The sequence below is a fragment of the Temnothorax longispinosus genome, chromosome 9 (assembly GCF_030848805.1).
Source record: "Temnothorax longispinosus isolate EJ_2023e chromosome 9, Tlon_JGU_v1, whole genome shotgun sequence".
NCBI lineage: Eukaryota > Metazoa > Arthropoda > Insecta > Hymenoptera > Formicidae > Temnothorax > Temnothorax longispinosus.
Genome location: NC_092366.1, coordinates 14,654,000 through 14,669,223, shown reverse-complemented (window position 1 = coordinate 14,669,223; position 15,224 = coordinate 14,654,000). Strand labels below are relative to the sequence as shown.

At 38.5% G+C, this 15,224-nt stretch overlaps 4 protein-coding genes across 6 annotated transcripts; 1 reads left to right on the top strand and 3 right to left on the bottom strand.

The window, feature by feature from the left end:
• Positions 1 to 1,356: 1,356 nt before the first annotated feature.
• LOC139819211 (uncharacterized) lies at positions 1,357 to 4,846 on the bottom strand. Of its 3 annotated transcripts, XM_071788409.1 has the most exons (3): positions 4,416 to 4,846; positions 2,301 to 4,150; positions 1,357 to 2,204 (listed from the first exon to the last, which is right to left on the bottom strand). In XM_071788409.1, the coding sequence occupies exon 2, from the start codon at positions 3,569 to 3,571 to the stop codon at positions 2,345 to 2,347; it is 1,227 nt and encodes a 408-aa protein (XP_071644510.1). In that variant the 5' UTR covers positions 3,572 to 4,150; positions 4,416 to 4,846; the 3' UTR covers positions 1,357 to 2,204; positions 2,301 to 2,344. The 3 variants fall into 3 exon arrangements, with proteins under 3 accessions (XP_071644510.1, XP_071644509.1, XP_071644508.1); XM_071788408.1 differs by having other exon boundaries at positions 1,357 to 4,169; positions 4,416 to 4,844; XM_071788407.1 differs by having other exon boundaries at positions 1,357 to 4,150; positions 4,416 to 4,844.
• A 132-nt stretch (positions 4,847 to 4,978) lies between these two features.
• LOC139819210 (superkiller complex protein 3) lies at positions 4,979 to 11,798 on the top strand. The gene is made up of 13 exons (XM_071788406.1): positions 4,979 to 5,542; positions 5,618 to 5,991; positions 6,069 to 6,484; positions 6,558 to 7,025; positions 7,139 to 7,293; positions 7,370 to 7,505; positions 7,585 to 7,967; positions 8,174 to 8,490; positions 8,571 to 8,867; positions 8,944 to 9,201; positions 9,464 to 9,847; positions 9,937 to 10,192; positions 10,268 to 11,798. The coding sequence occupies exons 1-13, from the start codon at positions 5,217 to 5,219 to the stop codon at positions 10,398 to 10,400; spliced, it is 3,903 nt and encodes a 1,300-aa protein (XP_071644507.1). The 5' UTR covers positions 4,979 to 5,216; the 3' UTR covers positions 10,401 to 11,798.
• Positions 10,775 to 12,856, bottom strand: LOC139819212 (pentatricopeptide repeat-containing protein 2, mitochondrial). Its single transcript, XM_071788411.1, has 5 exons — positions 12,653 to 12,856; positions 11,851 to 12,374; positions 11,463 to 11,762; positions 11,276 to 11,380; positions 10,775 to 11,061 (listed from the first exon to the last, which is right to left on the bottom strand). The coding sequence occupies exons 1-5, from the start codon at positions 12,732 to 12,734 to the stop codon at positions 10,915 to 10,917; spliced, it is 1,158 nt and encodes a 385-aa protein (XP_071644512.1). The 5' UTR covers positions 12,735 to 12,856; the 3' UTR covers positions 10,775 to 10,914.
• Positions 12,857 to 13,773: 917 nt separating this feature from the next.
• On the bottom strand, positions 13,774 to 14,997 carry LOC139818537 (uncharacterized). The gene is made up of 3 exons (XM_071787265.1): positions 14,854 to 14,997; positions 14,491 to 14,728; positions 13,774 to 14,415 (listed from the first exon to the last, which is right to left on the bottom strand). Exons 1-3 carry the CDS (start codon positions 14,964 to 14,966, stop codon positions 13,774 to 13,776), a joined length of 993 nt encoding a protein of 330 aa, XP_071643366.1. The 5' UTR covers positions 14,967 to 14,997.
• Between the last annotated feature and the right edge of the window lie 227 nt (positions 14,998 to 15,224).

Genomic DNA, 15,224 nt, shown 5'->3' with positions numbered 1-15,224 from the left:
ATCTTCGTTTGATGTTCGATGTGCAACAAAGATAGAATGATGCTTACAGCGCTGAAAGCGTCAAGACGAACCCAGCCATAGTGGCCCTTAGCAGCCCTTAGTGCCCATCTACAATAGGTGTTTTAAGCTTTAAGCCCTAAGAAATTGGCCAATCACAGTCAATTATTCTTCTCAAATTCAATTGTGATTGAACAATTTCTTAAGGTTTAGGGCTTAAAACACCTATTGTAGATGGGCACTTAGACGTTTTGAAGTTAAAGCGGGGAGCACACACCTCTGCATAACGCATAATGCGTAAGCATAAGAAAATTGATTGGTCCATACACATGTGCATAAGAAAATAAACCAATCAATTTTCTTATGCTTACGCATTATGCGTTATGCAGAAGTGTGTGCTCTCCGCTTAAGGGTCGGCATGAGTCACGGTGGAGACCTCTGTCGGGTTGGGTTAGCTGCGAGTCCATGGCATATTTAATTATTATACATTTTTAAGAGCAAAAATCCAAAATCGGGCTCTTTAGCTGGCTGCATTATTATATAAAGAGTATATAAAAAAAATTCACGAATCTATGTAACTTATTTTATGAAAAATCTGGAAATTACGAATCCGTCATTCCGGCCGGCCGACATGTCAAATTATTTCGTCTCGAGTCGGCACGTTGCGGTGACGTAAGCAGCCGATTGCCAATCGCTCGTCACAATCCGCGCCTCGCGCATGTCAGGTGCGAATAAATGCGTGTCGGGCACCTTGGCCGCCAATCGCACGTGACGACCTGAAGTCACTTCCGGCGCTTCAAATTAATTGGTGACAGCCGAGAGAAAGCTCCTTTATAAAAGAGCGTGCTTCGACGGAGAAGCTCTCTCGCTCGCAGTTCACCCACAAGTATAATTCAAACCGCTTTAGTACACCGCCTAGAACTAACTTTCGCTCGAATACGAATTTAACTTCGCTATCTCGCTTCGCGAACACGCTTTTCGCTGCTTCTTGCACGCCGTACTCGCTTCTGTGCGCGCTATCTTTTACGGCTTATTCCTTTGCTGGAAACACGCGAACTCTGTACATATTGTATAGATAAAATTTATTTGGCTTTGTAATATACGGATTTTTGTGAACTTATTCTTTTGATTTTTTGTAAACTGCTTTTCCTCGTGCTTGTCCTTCTCGCGCTATCATCAATCGCGTATCCGCGCACTCTCGCACACAATTATTGAATTGTACGCCTTTACTGTAACATACAAATGTCAACCTCTGAATTATTTATTTGCTTTTTGTTAAGTACAAGCTTACGCATAAGCCTGGCCTCTAGATTTAAGTAGGGAAACTACACACTACTCGTGAATTCGAATGTAAAGAGATTGTGTATTCTGAATTTAACTTTTATTATATGAATATAACTCTTATTCCAAACTAGGATTGTCTCATAGTCGATACATAAGTGGCATAATAAGGTATTGTACAAAATAATCAACGCTGCATAAAATACAATGAAAAAAAATAATCATTAGAGAATAATCCTTTCTTGTGCAGAATTCAATATTGTAATCTTGTATCAAATGATAAAACTACTCTAAAGAAAGTAGATATCAAGTATGCTCATTTCTCGAAAATGTTGACGTAGTCAAGTGTATTCCAGAATTAATCTATCTCAGAAAAAGGATCGTTCATGTTAAACACATTTTCAAAGCATATTAGTACGAATAAATATCAATGAATATACAAAAAATAATCATAAATGAAGTAATGCGTCAATTAGCTAGTAATCAGGAAATAATCCTTCCAGATGAAGTGATTAAATAATATAAAATTATACATATACTCGAAAGAGCAATAACCATCTTCTAAAAGAGACAAAGGATTACGCTAAGACAGCCTGTTCTGAGTGTTTCTACAAATCGTATATAACGCACTTTTCAATATTAATTGACACATTAATTCAAGCAATAAAGCAAATTATCCAATAAGTAATATAGCGGTTTATAATCGAACTCAGTTAAAGATAAAGAGAGAATTCAATTAAGTAATAATTAATCATACGCAGATAATACGTTTTATCTTAATAACGCAAGAAATGTCAAAATTAAGCTGCACGCACGTACCGGCACACTCGTGCATGCGCCGTATCACGCCTTCCTTTACAGAATCCGTGAAATTCGTTTAAATATCCGCGCACTCTCGCACACAATTATTGAATTGTACGCCTTTACTGTAACATACAAATGTCAACCTCTGAATTCCTCCTCCATGAAATTCGTTTAAATATCGTCCTTTTTACTTAGTGGGAATTGCTAAAAGTAATTACTTTCCTTCTTCCTGCAGCTAGTATCGATATTGGAAGACAACAAGTTAGCTTTGTCCTGACTCGGTAAGGCTGGACTGTTCTTGAGGCTCTAATTTTATATAAATTAGTCCTGACTCGGTAAGGCTAGACTGTTGTTGAGGCTCTGATTTTGTATCTTTAGTGCTAGAAGAAGTTTCTGCTTTGTGTATTGTTGTGTGGTGCTTCTTACCACATTTTTGACAACGCTTAGTTATTCTACAATTCGATACTTTGTGACTCCCTAAACAATTGAAACATAATTTGTGTTTGGCTATGAGTGCCAACTTTTGAGCAATAGTTTCATCGATATACTTAGGACATTTCATAACGTAATGTTTTACTTTACAAATTGGACAAGTGTTAGACGATGTGTTAGACGAGGCCTTATCGTTAGACGTTCCTTGGTAATGAGTTTTGGCCGTAGCCATCTGAGGTTTCAATGCAATCTGTCCTATTCGAGATTTTTCATACGCCTGAAGGGAGAAAAGACGAGTAATAAGAAATTCGTTAAGCTCTTGCCACGAGGGAGGGATCTTTGATGACCCTAGTTTATTCTCCCAAGCTTTAACCGATTCTGAGTCTAACTTTTGTACCGTCATGAATACGAGAGGATCATCCCATGTTTCCACTGGTCGTTGTAACGTTTCTAATGTTCTATAGATTTGAAGAACAGCAGTGTATAAATGTTCTAGCTCGCTAGCCGATTCCTTTTTCATTGATTTTAGATTAAATAAAGATTGTAATGCCGTGTTAACTTGAAGTCTAGGATTGTCGTAAAATGGCAAGTCTCTAAAATTGAGCCCTTTTGACGGAGTACTATCGAACGTCGGAATGTTAATTCGAGGGAAACGCGGATCCTGATATTGAAAAACGTTGGATATATGAATATCCTGAGATCGAGATGGTGCAGACAAAAACCCTGCCAAATTTTGCTGGTCTGTACTGATACTAGACTTAATCTGTTCAACTGCTGCTACGTAATCCATGTGAGTCGCAGAAAATAATTGATCCGTAAAATACGAGTGCGTTCGAATTAACTGCCTGTCTTCACTTGTAAGTTTAGCAATTGCCAGTAGAATGGCGTCATGATTTAAACTGAACCTCTTCCAATTTTCATCTAAGGAGGAAAGGTAATTATCTATTCTTTGTTTCGTAATTCCTGAGGACCCTTTTTTGATAAAATTATCATAAACGTTACCTATGAAATTACTCAACCCGAGTTGTTGATTGATATGATCAATTAACGAATCCATTGTATTGATTGTAGATATCTATTGATATCAAACTCAAAATGATTCTAGCGGAATGCTTTTCACTTAACTCTGAACAAACTTTCGCGAAACTCGATGTGTCGTTTCTTTCATCCGGACATCAAATGCAATAGTAACAGTATTCAGATCTCAGAATTGATTTCTACTTCAATCTTTGTATCCGGAATTACAAATCCGGAATTACAGATCCGGAATTCAATTAAGTAATAATTAATCATACGCAGATAGTACGTTTTATCTTAATAACGCAAGAAATGTTAAAATTAACGGGATTGAACCACAATAGACGCAAGTATAACGCAGTATTAACGTGAATATCGGAATCACGTTTCCCTTTTGGTAATCTATCTCGACAATGTACTTACTTTTAAATTATTTACAGAAAAGATAAATGATTATCCACGCAGGTTGCAACCATAAGAAAATTAACGAGAAGGAATTATACTGAGCTTAGTTTTCTACCATGCTAACGAGGGCCCGCGATGCTTACAGTCCTTTTAGATTGAAGACATCTCTCTCTTCTGTTGAGGAGGTATTCCTCGCATCGTTCTCTCGCGAAATCTGAAACCAAGAATCGAAACTATGAAAGGACCATAATGCTAAGACTCCATAGACGCGGAAACGCCGTGCGGTAGAGTGCGTTGACCAATCAGAAGGCTGCCGCAAGTCGCCTGCGGCAAAATCAAAATTTGTGATTGGTCAACGCACTCTGCCGCACGGCGTTTCCGCGTCTATGGAGTCTTAGCATAAGTCCATCATCTTACGCTGGACGACTATCTAGCGCCCTCTGATGGTCGATGATTTAACAGAGATCGAAGGAAGTTACCTGCAAGCTGAGGCCTTCCTCGTATATTGAATATAATACGTAAAAAGATGGTCGCATTGACCAAGCCCGAAAGGGCATTCGCCTATTCCACAATGGCGGTCTCGTCCTTTGTTCGTGTGACGACGTCGTAATGGCGACGATCGTTCTTCCTTTTACGTAGCTCGGACCTGGGTTTTTGGGTATGGTTCCTCTCAGCGGTACCGCAACAGCCTCGCTCGACAATACTGACAACTCTCGGTTTTTTGTACAGTAACTCGAATATCGTACCGATTACAATCACGTATCAATTTTCAACTCAATCAAACGAATCGTCTCGCAAGAAAGTAGTAATTGAACACGACTATCAATGACGACGAACTGACGGACGATCGACGAATGCCCCCCGCGGCCCCCGCTCTCCGAGCGCCGAGCCGCACGCACCCGGCACACTCGCGCCTGCGCCGTATCACGCCTTCGCTGCGTTATTAGTCTCTGTACTGATTACTACGCTATATAGCCTAAAGGTGGGGCTGAAGGCGTCAATGCCGTCAATGGGCGCCTTCAGCAGACCAAGCCGCTCAGTAGCAGTCAAACGTGATTGGCTCTTACTTTTAGAACCAACCAATCAACGCAGAGTGTTGATAAAACGAACGCAACAGTTGTGTCTGCTCAACGCGGCCAATTAACTCCAACCAGAGTTTATAACCTCAAAAAAAAAAGATCACACTGTGATGGGTTTGAATTGTGAAATGTCGAGGGCGAGAGATTTCTAAAATCTAATCTATTTCAACGTTCGTTTTGTTTATTTCATTAAAGAGCAAAATGTCGGATGACATAAAGATCTTGTTGAAGGAGGCCCGCGAGTCCTTCAAGCAAAACGAATATCTGGAAGTTATGAAGAAATGCAAGAAGGTTTTGAAGAAGGACAAGAGCAATTATGCGGCGTTGGTTCTGTTAGCACGTTCCATGCAAGAGGTGGAGGAATTTAAATCGCAGGTGTCCTTGGTCCTTCAAAAGGCCGTGGAGGTGCAACCGAATAATCCGTTGGCCTGGCAAGGATTAGCGGCACATTATGAGAAGGCTCCACAGGATCACGACAACTGGAAAAAGTTGGCTCTAGCCTATTGCAAACTGTTGCAGTTAGATAGGTAGGATATCATAATTCTTGGATCATTTTAAACTATATAAAAATTAGAGAAAAAGATAAACCATTTGTGTTTTAGCGACTCTCCTAAGTTCACGCATTTCGTGAATAAAATCTCCGAAATTATCTTGCGCATCAAGAATGATGATGTCTTGTCCGAAGCGTTGAACACATTGAGCACGTTACGAGAGGTTTCTACCAAAGAGAAGATCAGTCTGATCGATAAGACCCTGGTATGGGTTTTATCGGAGTACCCTAATGATAGAATAAACGAGCATCAGGAGCTTTATGAAAATGTGTTGGCGTCTGTAATAAAAGACGTAGAGCTAATGAATAGACAAGAGTATTACAGGAAATATTTAAAAATGCTGTATGATTTAAATAAATTTACAGTGTTGTTAGCAGCCGCTCAAGACATGCATATTCAATTTTCACAGGATGCTTGTCCTTTAGGTGAATTATCTTTCAATTTTTACCAAAATTTATGTATTATACTCTCACACTATACAATTAGTTTCTTTATACGATAGAATGGTTGTGCCGTATCTATTACGAAAACGCTGCACTGTCTGAAAATGAACTTGAGATCGACATAACTCAGTTTTATGAGCAGCTTTTCAAGCTGAGTACAAATTCCGATGTTGCGCTCATCGCGAAAGCAGCATATTTGAAAAGAAAGGATGAGTTAATCGATTCACGCGATTGCTTGAAAAAAGTAGTCTTGTTAAATGCGCAATCGTTTTATGCTTGGTTGATGTTAAGCCAAATACATTATGACCTCTACTGCTGGGAAGAAACTGAGAATGCTTCTAGAAAAGCGCTACAATTGATAAAACCCTGTTTAAAGGATAAATTTCAACAGGGAATCGAGTTGAAGTTGCTTGAAGCGATAAGCAGAAGTAGCGACAAAGAAAAATTGGTGGAAGCACGTCAGATGTGCGAAGAGGTGAGTATTATTTAACACAAACGTTAAATCCTTTCTCGATATTTATTAATGTATAATAAATTTCTATTTTCAGCTGTTAAGCATTGAGTCTTCCATACAATTGCGAGTGATACATGCACGCATAAATATATTACTAGATGAACCAGATGTTACTGCTATAATAAATAACTTGGAATCTCAGGACAAAACTAAGCTCCAAGCTTTTGTTCTCAAAGCGTTGCATCTAAAAGAGCACAAACAGTATCAGGAAGCTATAAACATTCTCGAGCTAGCTTTAGAAAATTCTGAAGCTTGGTTGCTGTTTGGTAAAATATATTGGGATATGGAAGACTACAACAGCAGTCTGGTGGCATTCTTAAATGGTGTACAAGCGGATCGCAATAATTGGGAATGCATGCTTTACTTAGGACGTTATTACCGTGAACATAGTAACGACATAGAACGTTCAAGGAAATGTTATCACACCGCGTTGCAAATCAATCCGAATTCCGAGGAAGCTGGTATTGGATTGAGCACAGCTTATCGTCTTCTCAAGGATACCGTAAGCATCATACGAACATGTCTTTTATTTTCTTTTAAAACACAAATTTATACGTGATGACTATTCCGACCAATACTAATATTATATTTATATTATATTATATCGTTGTTCAGGCTGCCAATATCCGACTGTTACACAGAGTAACTAAGCAAGGTACTGGACCGAGATGGGCTTGGCTCCAACTGGGTTTGCATTACTTGGATGAAGGTGACGCGGGGCAAGCTATTACGGCATTACAGCATGTGATCAGAGCCGATCCTAATGACAAGTATAATATAACTCGCTACTGTTGTGTTACAGAGCGCTATGATATTCCTTGTCTCATAAGTTTGCACTTTGTACAGTCACAGCTGGGAATCTCTGGCGGATGCGTACTTAGCACGCGGTGCTCACACATCGGCACTGAAATCGTATCAACGTGCGCTACAGTTGAGCCCAGGATCCTTGTATCCCATGATACAACTAGCAAATATCAAACTAGTAAATAAAATTTATGAAAATGTAGATGACTGTAGACAATGTAGATAAATGTAATATTCGTGTAAAATCTGTTCCCTAGCTCATTGGTCAACATAAAGAAGCCAAAGAAGCCTTCGAGAGTATATTGCAGAACGATGAACGGCACATTCTTGCATTGAAGGGTCTAGCACAAGCGTGTATAGGTTTGGCAAAGGAAAATATAGCGAAACAATTTCTATGTCGTGCGAGGGAAAATCTACAACAAGCAGCAGACAGTTTGGTAGATGTTATTATGATACGTAATGATCTACTTTGCAATTACAAATTGCTGGGAGATGTATGCTATAGAATAGTCACTCTGCCAGAAAAGTATTGCTATTTAAGGATTAAGCAAAAGGCTTTCTCTTTGGCGATGATGAATTGCGACAGTACTGAAAAATATGTGAATATTAAAGGAGACGAGATACTCATGTTGTCAATAGGGTAAAAAAACGATATATTCTTAAATTATTTTATAATATGACCATATTTAAAAGACAAGAATAATATTAATTAAACGCAATTATTAATATACAACAGATTGCATGTATTAAATGCTTATGAATATTATCATGAGATTTCATTAATATTTTGTATCATTTTTACGTTGTATAAAATCTCACTTTATCGTCAAATCGTCTTATTTTCAGGTATTTTAGCCGGATAATATCCATGCAAAATTCTGCATCGTTATGGCATGATTTAACCTGCTGTTATTTGATGCAACTAAATCGCGCTACTACAGTAAACAAGAGCGATGTGGCGACTAAGTGCTATGAAGCTGCAAAACGTTCCATTAAACTCTGCCCGCAATCGTGGCTACATTGGAATATTCTGGGTGTTATTTGTATGTCAGTGTATGTAAAAAATTATGCTCTGGCTCAGCATTGTTACGTTATGGCGATCGAAAGAGAGTCAAACAATGCAACAGCTTGGAGCAATTTGGGAACATTATACTTGTATCTAGGTATTCTAAAGATAATCACTTTTTTAACTTTTATTAAAATATACGCATTTTTTGTGACAATTGTTTGTTGCAACATTTAGGAGATATCTATAAAGCGAATGAAGCATTTTCTCGAGCGCAACGTGCGGATCCTAGTTACGTGAATAGCTGGGTCGGACAAGGATTAATCGCGGAAAAGATCCTGAGGAAGGAAGCGATGGATCTGTTTCGGCATTCGACGCAACTGGGTTATCACAATCAAGCGGCTTTAGGCTATGCTCATTGGGTGCTTACCACTCTCCTGAGTCCCGCAATGAAGAAAGATCCACTGTTGATTTATTTTATCGAGAACATGCACGCGATACCTGCAGCATCTGACGTTCTCACTTGGTATTTAGGTTAGCAGATAATGTTATCAGCATGATGTGATACTCTCTTCAGTACTTTAAGGCAAATTTTCGATATTTTTTTTAGAACGCGAGCCGTATGATGTTTATGCCCTGAATACCCATGGCTTATTATTGGAACGGCTGAAATTATACAACACGGCGGCTAAACAATTTGCCATGGCTTTAAAACTGAGCGAGGATGAAGAAAGAGATATGATATCCATAAACTTGGCACGCATCCTGATTCAAACCGGAAAGTACGAAGAAGCGGTAGGATTGTGCAACCAAGTGAAATGCGCAAATTTCAATTCTCAGTGCCATCTTGCATTATCCTTATTCAAAGGTATAGAAATATTAGAAATTATTTTTATCATAAGTTCCCAAGACGGGGTTACCATTCATTTCATGCTCCTTTACTTATACAATTTTCGATTCTCTAATCAATTTCTTTTAAAACTGAGATAAAACCCATTGAGATCTGTCAACTATGATTCAAATACTCTCACATGAAGTCATGGAAATAAAAAAAAAATTATATACTTAAATTTATGTACAGCTAAACGTATAACTTTAATAAATTAAGAAAATGTCTTGTATGTATTTAGCCAAGCAGTACGAAGAATCGTACGATACATATGAAGCAGCTTTACATTGGCTAGCAGACACTAGTGCAGATAAAGCGAATATCTTGTGCGCGATGGCCACGATCGCTTACATGTTCCAAGGGGCAGATGCTGTCAAGACCCTGCTATTCCAATGTATACAAATAAAACCGCCTATTGTGGCTGGTTTCTTAGCGACTGCCGCGTTAGGAATTTTACATGACGACGTTAATTTGACTTCTTTGGTACTGAACGAATTGAAATCATATGAAAATCATCACGAGTATGGGTATCACGTCGTCATACTGTCAGCATACCATCAAGTTATTCAGGGAAATCTCACTCAAGCTACACGAATACTCACCAAAGCTATTTTCAGGCATCCTAGTGAGTAATATTAATGTTATCATATATCATTAAATGATAGACGCCTACAAGCTTTAAAGCTTATCCTTTACAATGAATATGTATTGTAGACGATGTTAGATATTGGGTACGCCTTGTTCGAGTTTTATTGTTGGACGAAGATCTGAATATTTTCCGTAAATGTGCTCTAACGGCGTTGACGCTAAGCAGAAATACGTCTATGACCGATATCGTATATGTAGCTTGCGCATCAGCGTACAGTCACTTCGGCACGAAAGAGGGTCTTCGACAAGCTCAGAAAAATATATTTACATATCCCAGCAATGTTGAGAGCTGGGCTAATTTCGTTGCAGCTCTTTTATCCAGGTTGGTACTATGGAAATGATATATTAATCTTGTCTGTTTTCAACTACTGAGTTGTCATATGTATTTTGTTTACAGAAATAAGGATTGCGCTCCAATTAATAATCAGTGGATATTGTCGCTAATATCAGTAATGAAATCGCAATTTCAAACCTCTGAAAATATGTCACGATGGTTATTTCATAATGAGAGAGAACTTGATAATCTCTAAGTTAACAAAATTTCGCAGTTTCTATGGATCAGACAGTTTTATTATGGTTAAATTGTAAAAGCGAATATCTTGTGTGCCGCGATCGCTTACATCTTCCAAGGGGCAGATGCTGTCAAGACCCTGCTATTCCAATGTATACAAATAAAACTGCATATTATGGCTGGTTTCTTAGCGACTGCCGCGTTAGGAATTTTACATGACAACGTTAATTTGACTTCTTTGGTACTGAACGGTAAAAAGTATAATAAATCTAAATTAACTAGAGTAATTTTATAAGTTCCTTATTGAATCTTACTGTAAACTGTATGAACTTATGGAAAGGTGCGTGGAAGAAGGTGCATTAATGATTAATTATTTAATAAGAACAAATATGATTTCGTCCATCATCGGTCGAAACAAATCGTATATTTAGTCAATGGTTTTATCTTAAATTTGTCTCAGATAACTCCAATCACATCGGTTATATCGAGACACGCTCTACAACTTCCGTATGGACATGTTTCTATAAACATACTTACAAAAGATCACGCAATGCCGGTCTACTATTATTACGCGTAAAATTTTGCTGTCGCTGTGAAAAATTGGATTCTGCCATTGTGCCAAATTTCCTTGTTTTCGATCTATCCACCTTTATTTCCGCGCAAATACTGTTTTCCAATGTCTGCAAAAATATGATTGTCATTCATTCTTCTATTCTAATAGGTACTAGATGACGCTTAATTTGTCAGGATTTCACATGCAAGTAGAAATTCTTTGGATTGTACAGAAATAAGTGTAAAAAATAAAATGACAGTACAAATTTTTGCAATTGACACAATAAATTAGTAATAATGATCAATGATAAATATAAGAACGATTGTCATGGCAGAACTTACCTCGGGTAGAATGTGATCATCCTTCTTCAATAAAGTAATCAACTTGTAAAGTTCAAAGTCCTCAGGGATATTCTCCGTTGCCATAGCTTCTTCCAGGTTCTCAATCTGATGATGTAATGCAAATAAAATGTAACGTGTGCATATGTTACATCGTTAAATGAGGACTTTATTTAAACTGGATACATACCACGTCTCTAAAATAACATTCTTTTTTAGAATTCGGCCTGTCGTGCTCCAACGATGCTCTAAGTATGGGCACTATCTCGGTGAATCTCTTCAAATCCGCGTAAGCTACAATTTTCAAACATCTTATATGGATGTATCGGGCTTCTTTTATCGAACTTAAGATTTCTATAGCTATATGAGACAAATTTTGCTTAATGGCTAGAGCTGCTAAAAATGTGGTGGCTCTACGCATGATCATATATCCTTTTTCGTCAATTTCTCTCCAGACTTTTAAGCCATACTCCAACGTCTCCGGTGTGTTCTGGAAGCATTAAGAATAAAAATTATGTTAAAATTATTAATGTAAAGAGTCTTTCATTAAAATTTAATAGCCCTCGCAAAAATATTACCTCCTTGTAACAGGCAGCCATAACTAAAATCAAAGAATTCCTGGCATATCCAGCCTCTATATGCCTGGTCCTGATTATATCATACACCTCTCTCATTTGAGCGTACTTTCCATGCTTATATAACAGAGATAAGAGAATCTGGTAACTGACTAATTGATCAAAGAAATTCTCGAACTTGGGATCCTTGAAAGCGGTGTATGCGAGATCTGGTTCGTCCAGATAATAGAAGGTACGCATCACCACGGGACCGAAGATAAAAGTACCAAATCTCATCTCCTTGGTTTGATTGTTAAATTTCGTCAGCATCTTGACAAGCAGTTCAATGTCCTCGGGTTTCTTTTGAGCTAGATGCAACATGGACTTCAGATCTTCAGTGAAAATCATACTCGAGTCTGCGTTGCACACTTCCTCCATCTTACTGCGGAATGTGTTCTCCACATTTAAAAACTGATTGCGGAAGTTTAATCGTGCATTTTCATAGCCTTGCAGACCCAAGCTTTGGTCCGAATACAAAAATCTGCAAGCTGCAAAATAAAAAGTATATATATCAAAAGTGTAGATATGTAAAAGAAAAAAAACTCACTATTTTAAACGTTCAAAAGGATTTTATAAAAATATTTGAAATTTTGCTAAATTCTTTTCGGATATGTAATATATGTTGGATATATTCCCTGAAGTGTGTATTAACTGAAAATTAAAAATTATGATCGCGTACACCGGTACACGTACTAACGTGTAACGCGAGTAATGACCGAGTCGCCGCGAGCAGGTATGATGTGAGGTTAAGTCGAATATTACGTACAGTTCAGGAAGCTATTCCTCAGAAGGGTATTGCTTGTCAGTCCCACATTGAACCTCATAAGACACCTCATTGTTGCCGCCATTATTTCCGTACGCAATTGTCCTCAATCCTTCTCTCTGTACTTATATTTTTATCTTTTAAGTTACGACTATCGGCGAGCAATGGGGCTCAACGAAACGCAGAACGAGGAGGGGAGAGGAGAAGAAGAACGCGTACAGACAGGAAGCCGGGTAGCCAAGTTACGTCTCGCATGATCTTGCACACGTGACTTCCGGTTCGGTCGTTAAAAAAGTCGAGGCATGAAACAACGAAACCTAAAGAGATGCACAGCCGATGTCCAATTGAGAACGCTATCTTCTTGACGAGTTTCGGAACGCATTTGACAAAAATTAGTTATTTACACTTTTTGCACTTTAAAGGCCATCGCACACAAAATTGCATAGGCTGCATAAGCATAGCATAAGACCGCTGGACCAATGAAGCGGGAAACACACACTTCTGCATAACGCATAATGCGTAAGCATAAGAAAATTGATTGGTCCATACACATGTGCATAAAGAAATAGACCAATCAGTTTTCTTATGCTTAAGGCCTTGGCACATAGAAAAACTTAAGCAGTAAAACTCAACCAGTAAGCAAATCAGCCAATCACAGTCAAGAACTTAAGGCACGGCCCTTAAGGCCTTCACACATAAAATCGCGTAAGAACGTAAAACGTAAGCGTAAGAAAATCGACCAATCCCAATCAAGTATTGTGCTGTCCGTAACCACAGTAGGGGGAAATACTTGATTGGGATTGATCGATTTTCTTACGCCTACGTTTTAATCACAGTCAAGAACTTAAGGCACGGCCCTAAGCGGTAGCGAATCCATACTGTTGATTTCTTACTGCTTAAAGTTTTACTGCTTAAGTTTTTCTATGTGCCAAGGCCACGTATTATGCGTTGTGCAGAAGTGTGTGCTCCCCGCTTAAAGCTATATCCACACAAACTTGCATAAGCCCATAAACATAAGCATAAAGAGAATTGATTGGTCCATATGCATGTGCATAAGGAAATAGACCAATCCGTTTCTTTATGCGTATGGTTATGCACCTATGCAAGTTTGTCTAGATAGACCTTTAAGGTACTGTCCATCGATCCACAGTTTGAGATGTCTCTGAATGCGCATCCATCTTCCATGATGACACGCCAAGACCCTGGTCTGAAGCCATTTGGACAGTGCGCGGATCATCGACATCGATCAAACCCGAAGGCACATATGCGTTCTCATCAATGTCCTGCCGGCGAAGCCAATTATGCAAACAAATAGTTGCTTGAACCATTAACTTTGCGTTATCAGGACTGGCGATAATTGGTTTTCTGTATACTCTCCATTGACTGGCGAGTATACCAAATACGTTTTCTATTATTCGTCTCGCACGACTCAGACGGTAATTGTACATTTCTTGCTCTGGTGTCAGTCCTCTACCTGGATACGGACGAAGCAAGTATGGCTTCAAAGGAAAGGCTTCATCTCCCACAAGACAGTATGGTAAAATTGGTCCTCCTTCTCCAAGCGCTGCTGGTTGTGGAATATTCATTCTACCTTCTTCGAATGCTTTCCCCATAGCACTTTCTTTGAAGACGCCACCATCACTTCGTCGTCCGTATGCCCCGATATCCACAAAACGTATTATATAATTTGCATCGCAGATAGCCATGAGAACTATGCTGTGACTGTGTTTATAATTATAAAACGCTGATCCAGCATTTTTGGGACACTAAAAGTAAGAATTGTTATTTCAAATTGTACTTCTTATTAAATTATATCGTATACCAACAATGATTTTACGTACTTGAATGGTAACGTGCTTGCCATCAATGGCTCCAATGCAATGAACGAAATTCCATCTTTCGTTAAAATTATTGGCGATATCCACCCAGTCTCCTTCTTCCAGTCGACCCGAAAGAACTAAAGGGCATAAAACATCCCATATTGCTTTACAGGTTTCATGGATGATATTACCCGCTGTTGTCACTCCCACAAGATATTGGTAGGACATCGATATCATGGAGTCCCCGGAAGCAAGATATCTATAATATTTAATATATAATATACCATAATATTCACGCATTAAGAAAAAATGTATAACGTTGTTACGTTTATACACTACAAAAAACACTAAATTAAAAATTAAATTGGATCAAGCAAAACAAACCTCAATGTTAATGCCAACCGTTCAGCTGGTGAGATACTTTGTCGAATGACGTCCTGCTTTTGCAATCTTGGTCCAACCATGCCTAACAATTCTTCCAACTGTGTTGCGGTCATCCGAAATAATTAATTGTGGAAACGTATGTCCTTCAATATTAACTTCGGGACCGACGCAAAGAAAAACTATGTACATCACGATTTTCAAAAATGGGTGCTACCTAAAACCTTTTCTTCGCGTATCTTCTTTTCTTTTTCATTAAATATATAGCTGCAGCTGTAGCGGCTATGCGTCGTCTCCTTACAACCTCTGCTGCAACTGCAGCTGCCACTGTACGTCTATAATATTCAACGTACGCGATGTACTGTCTATAATAA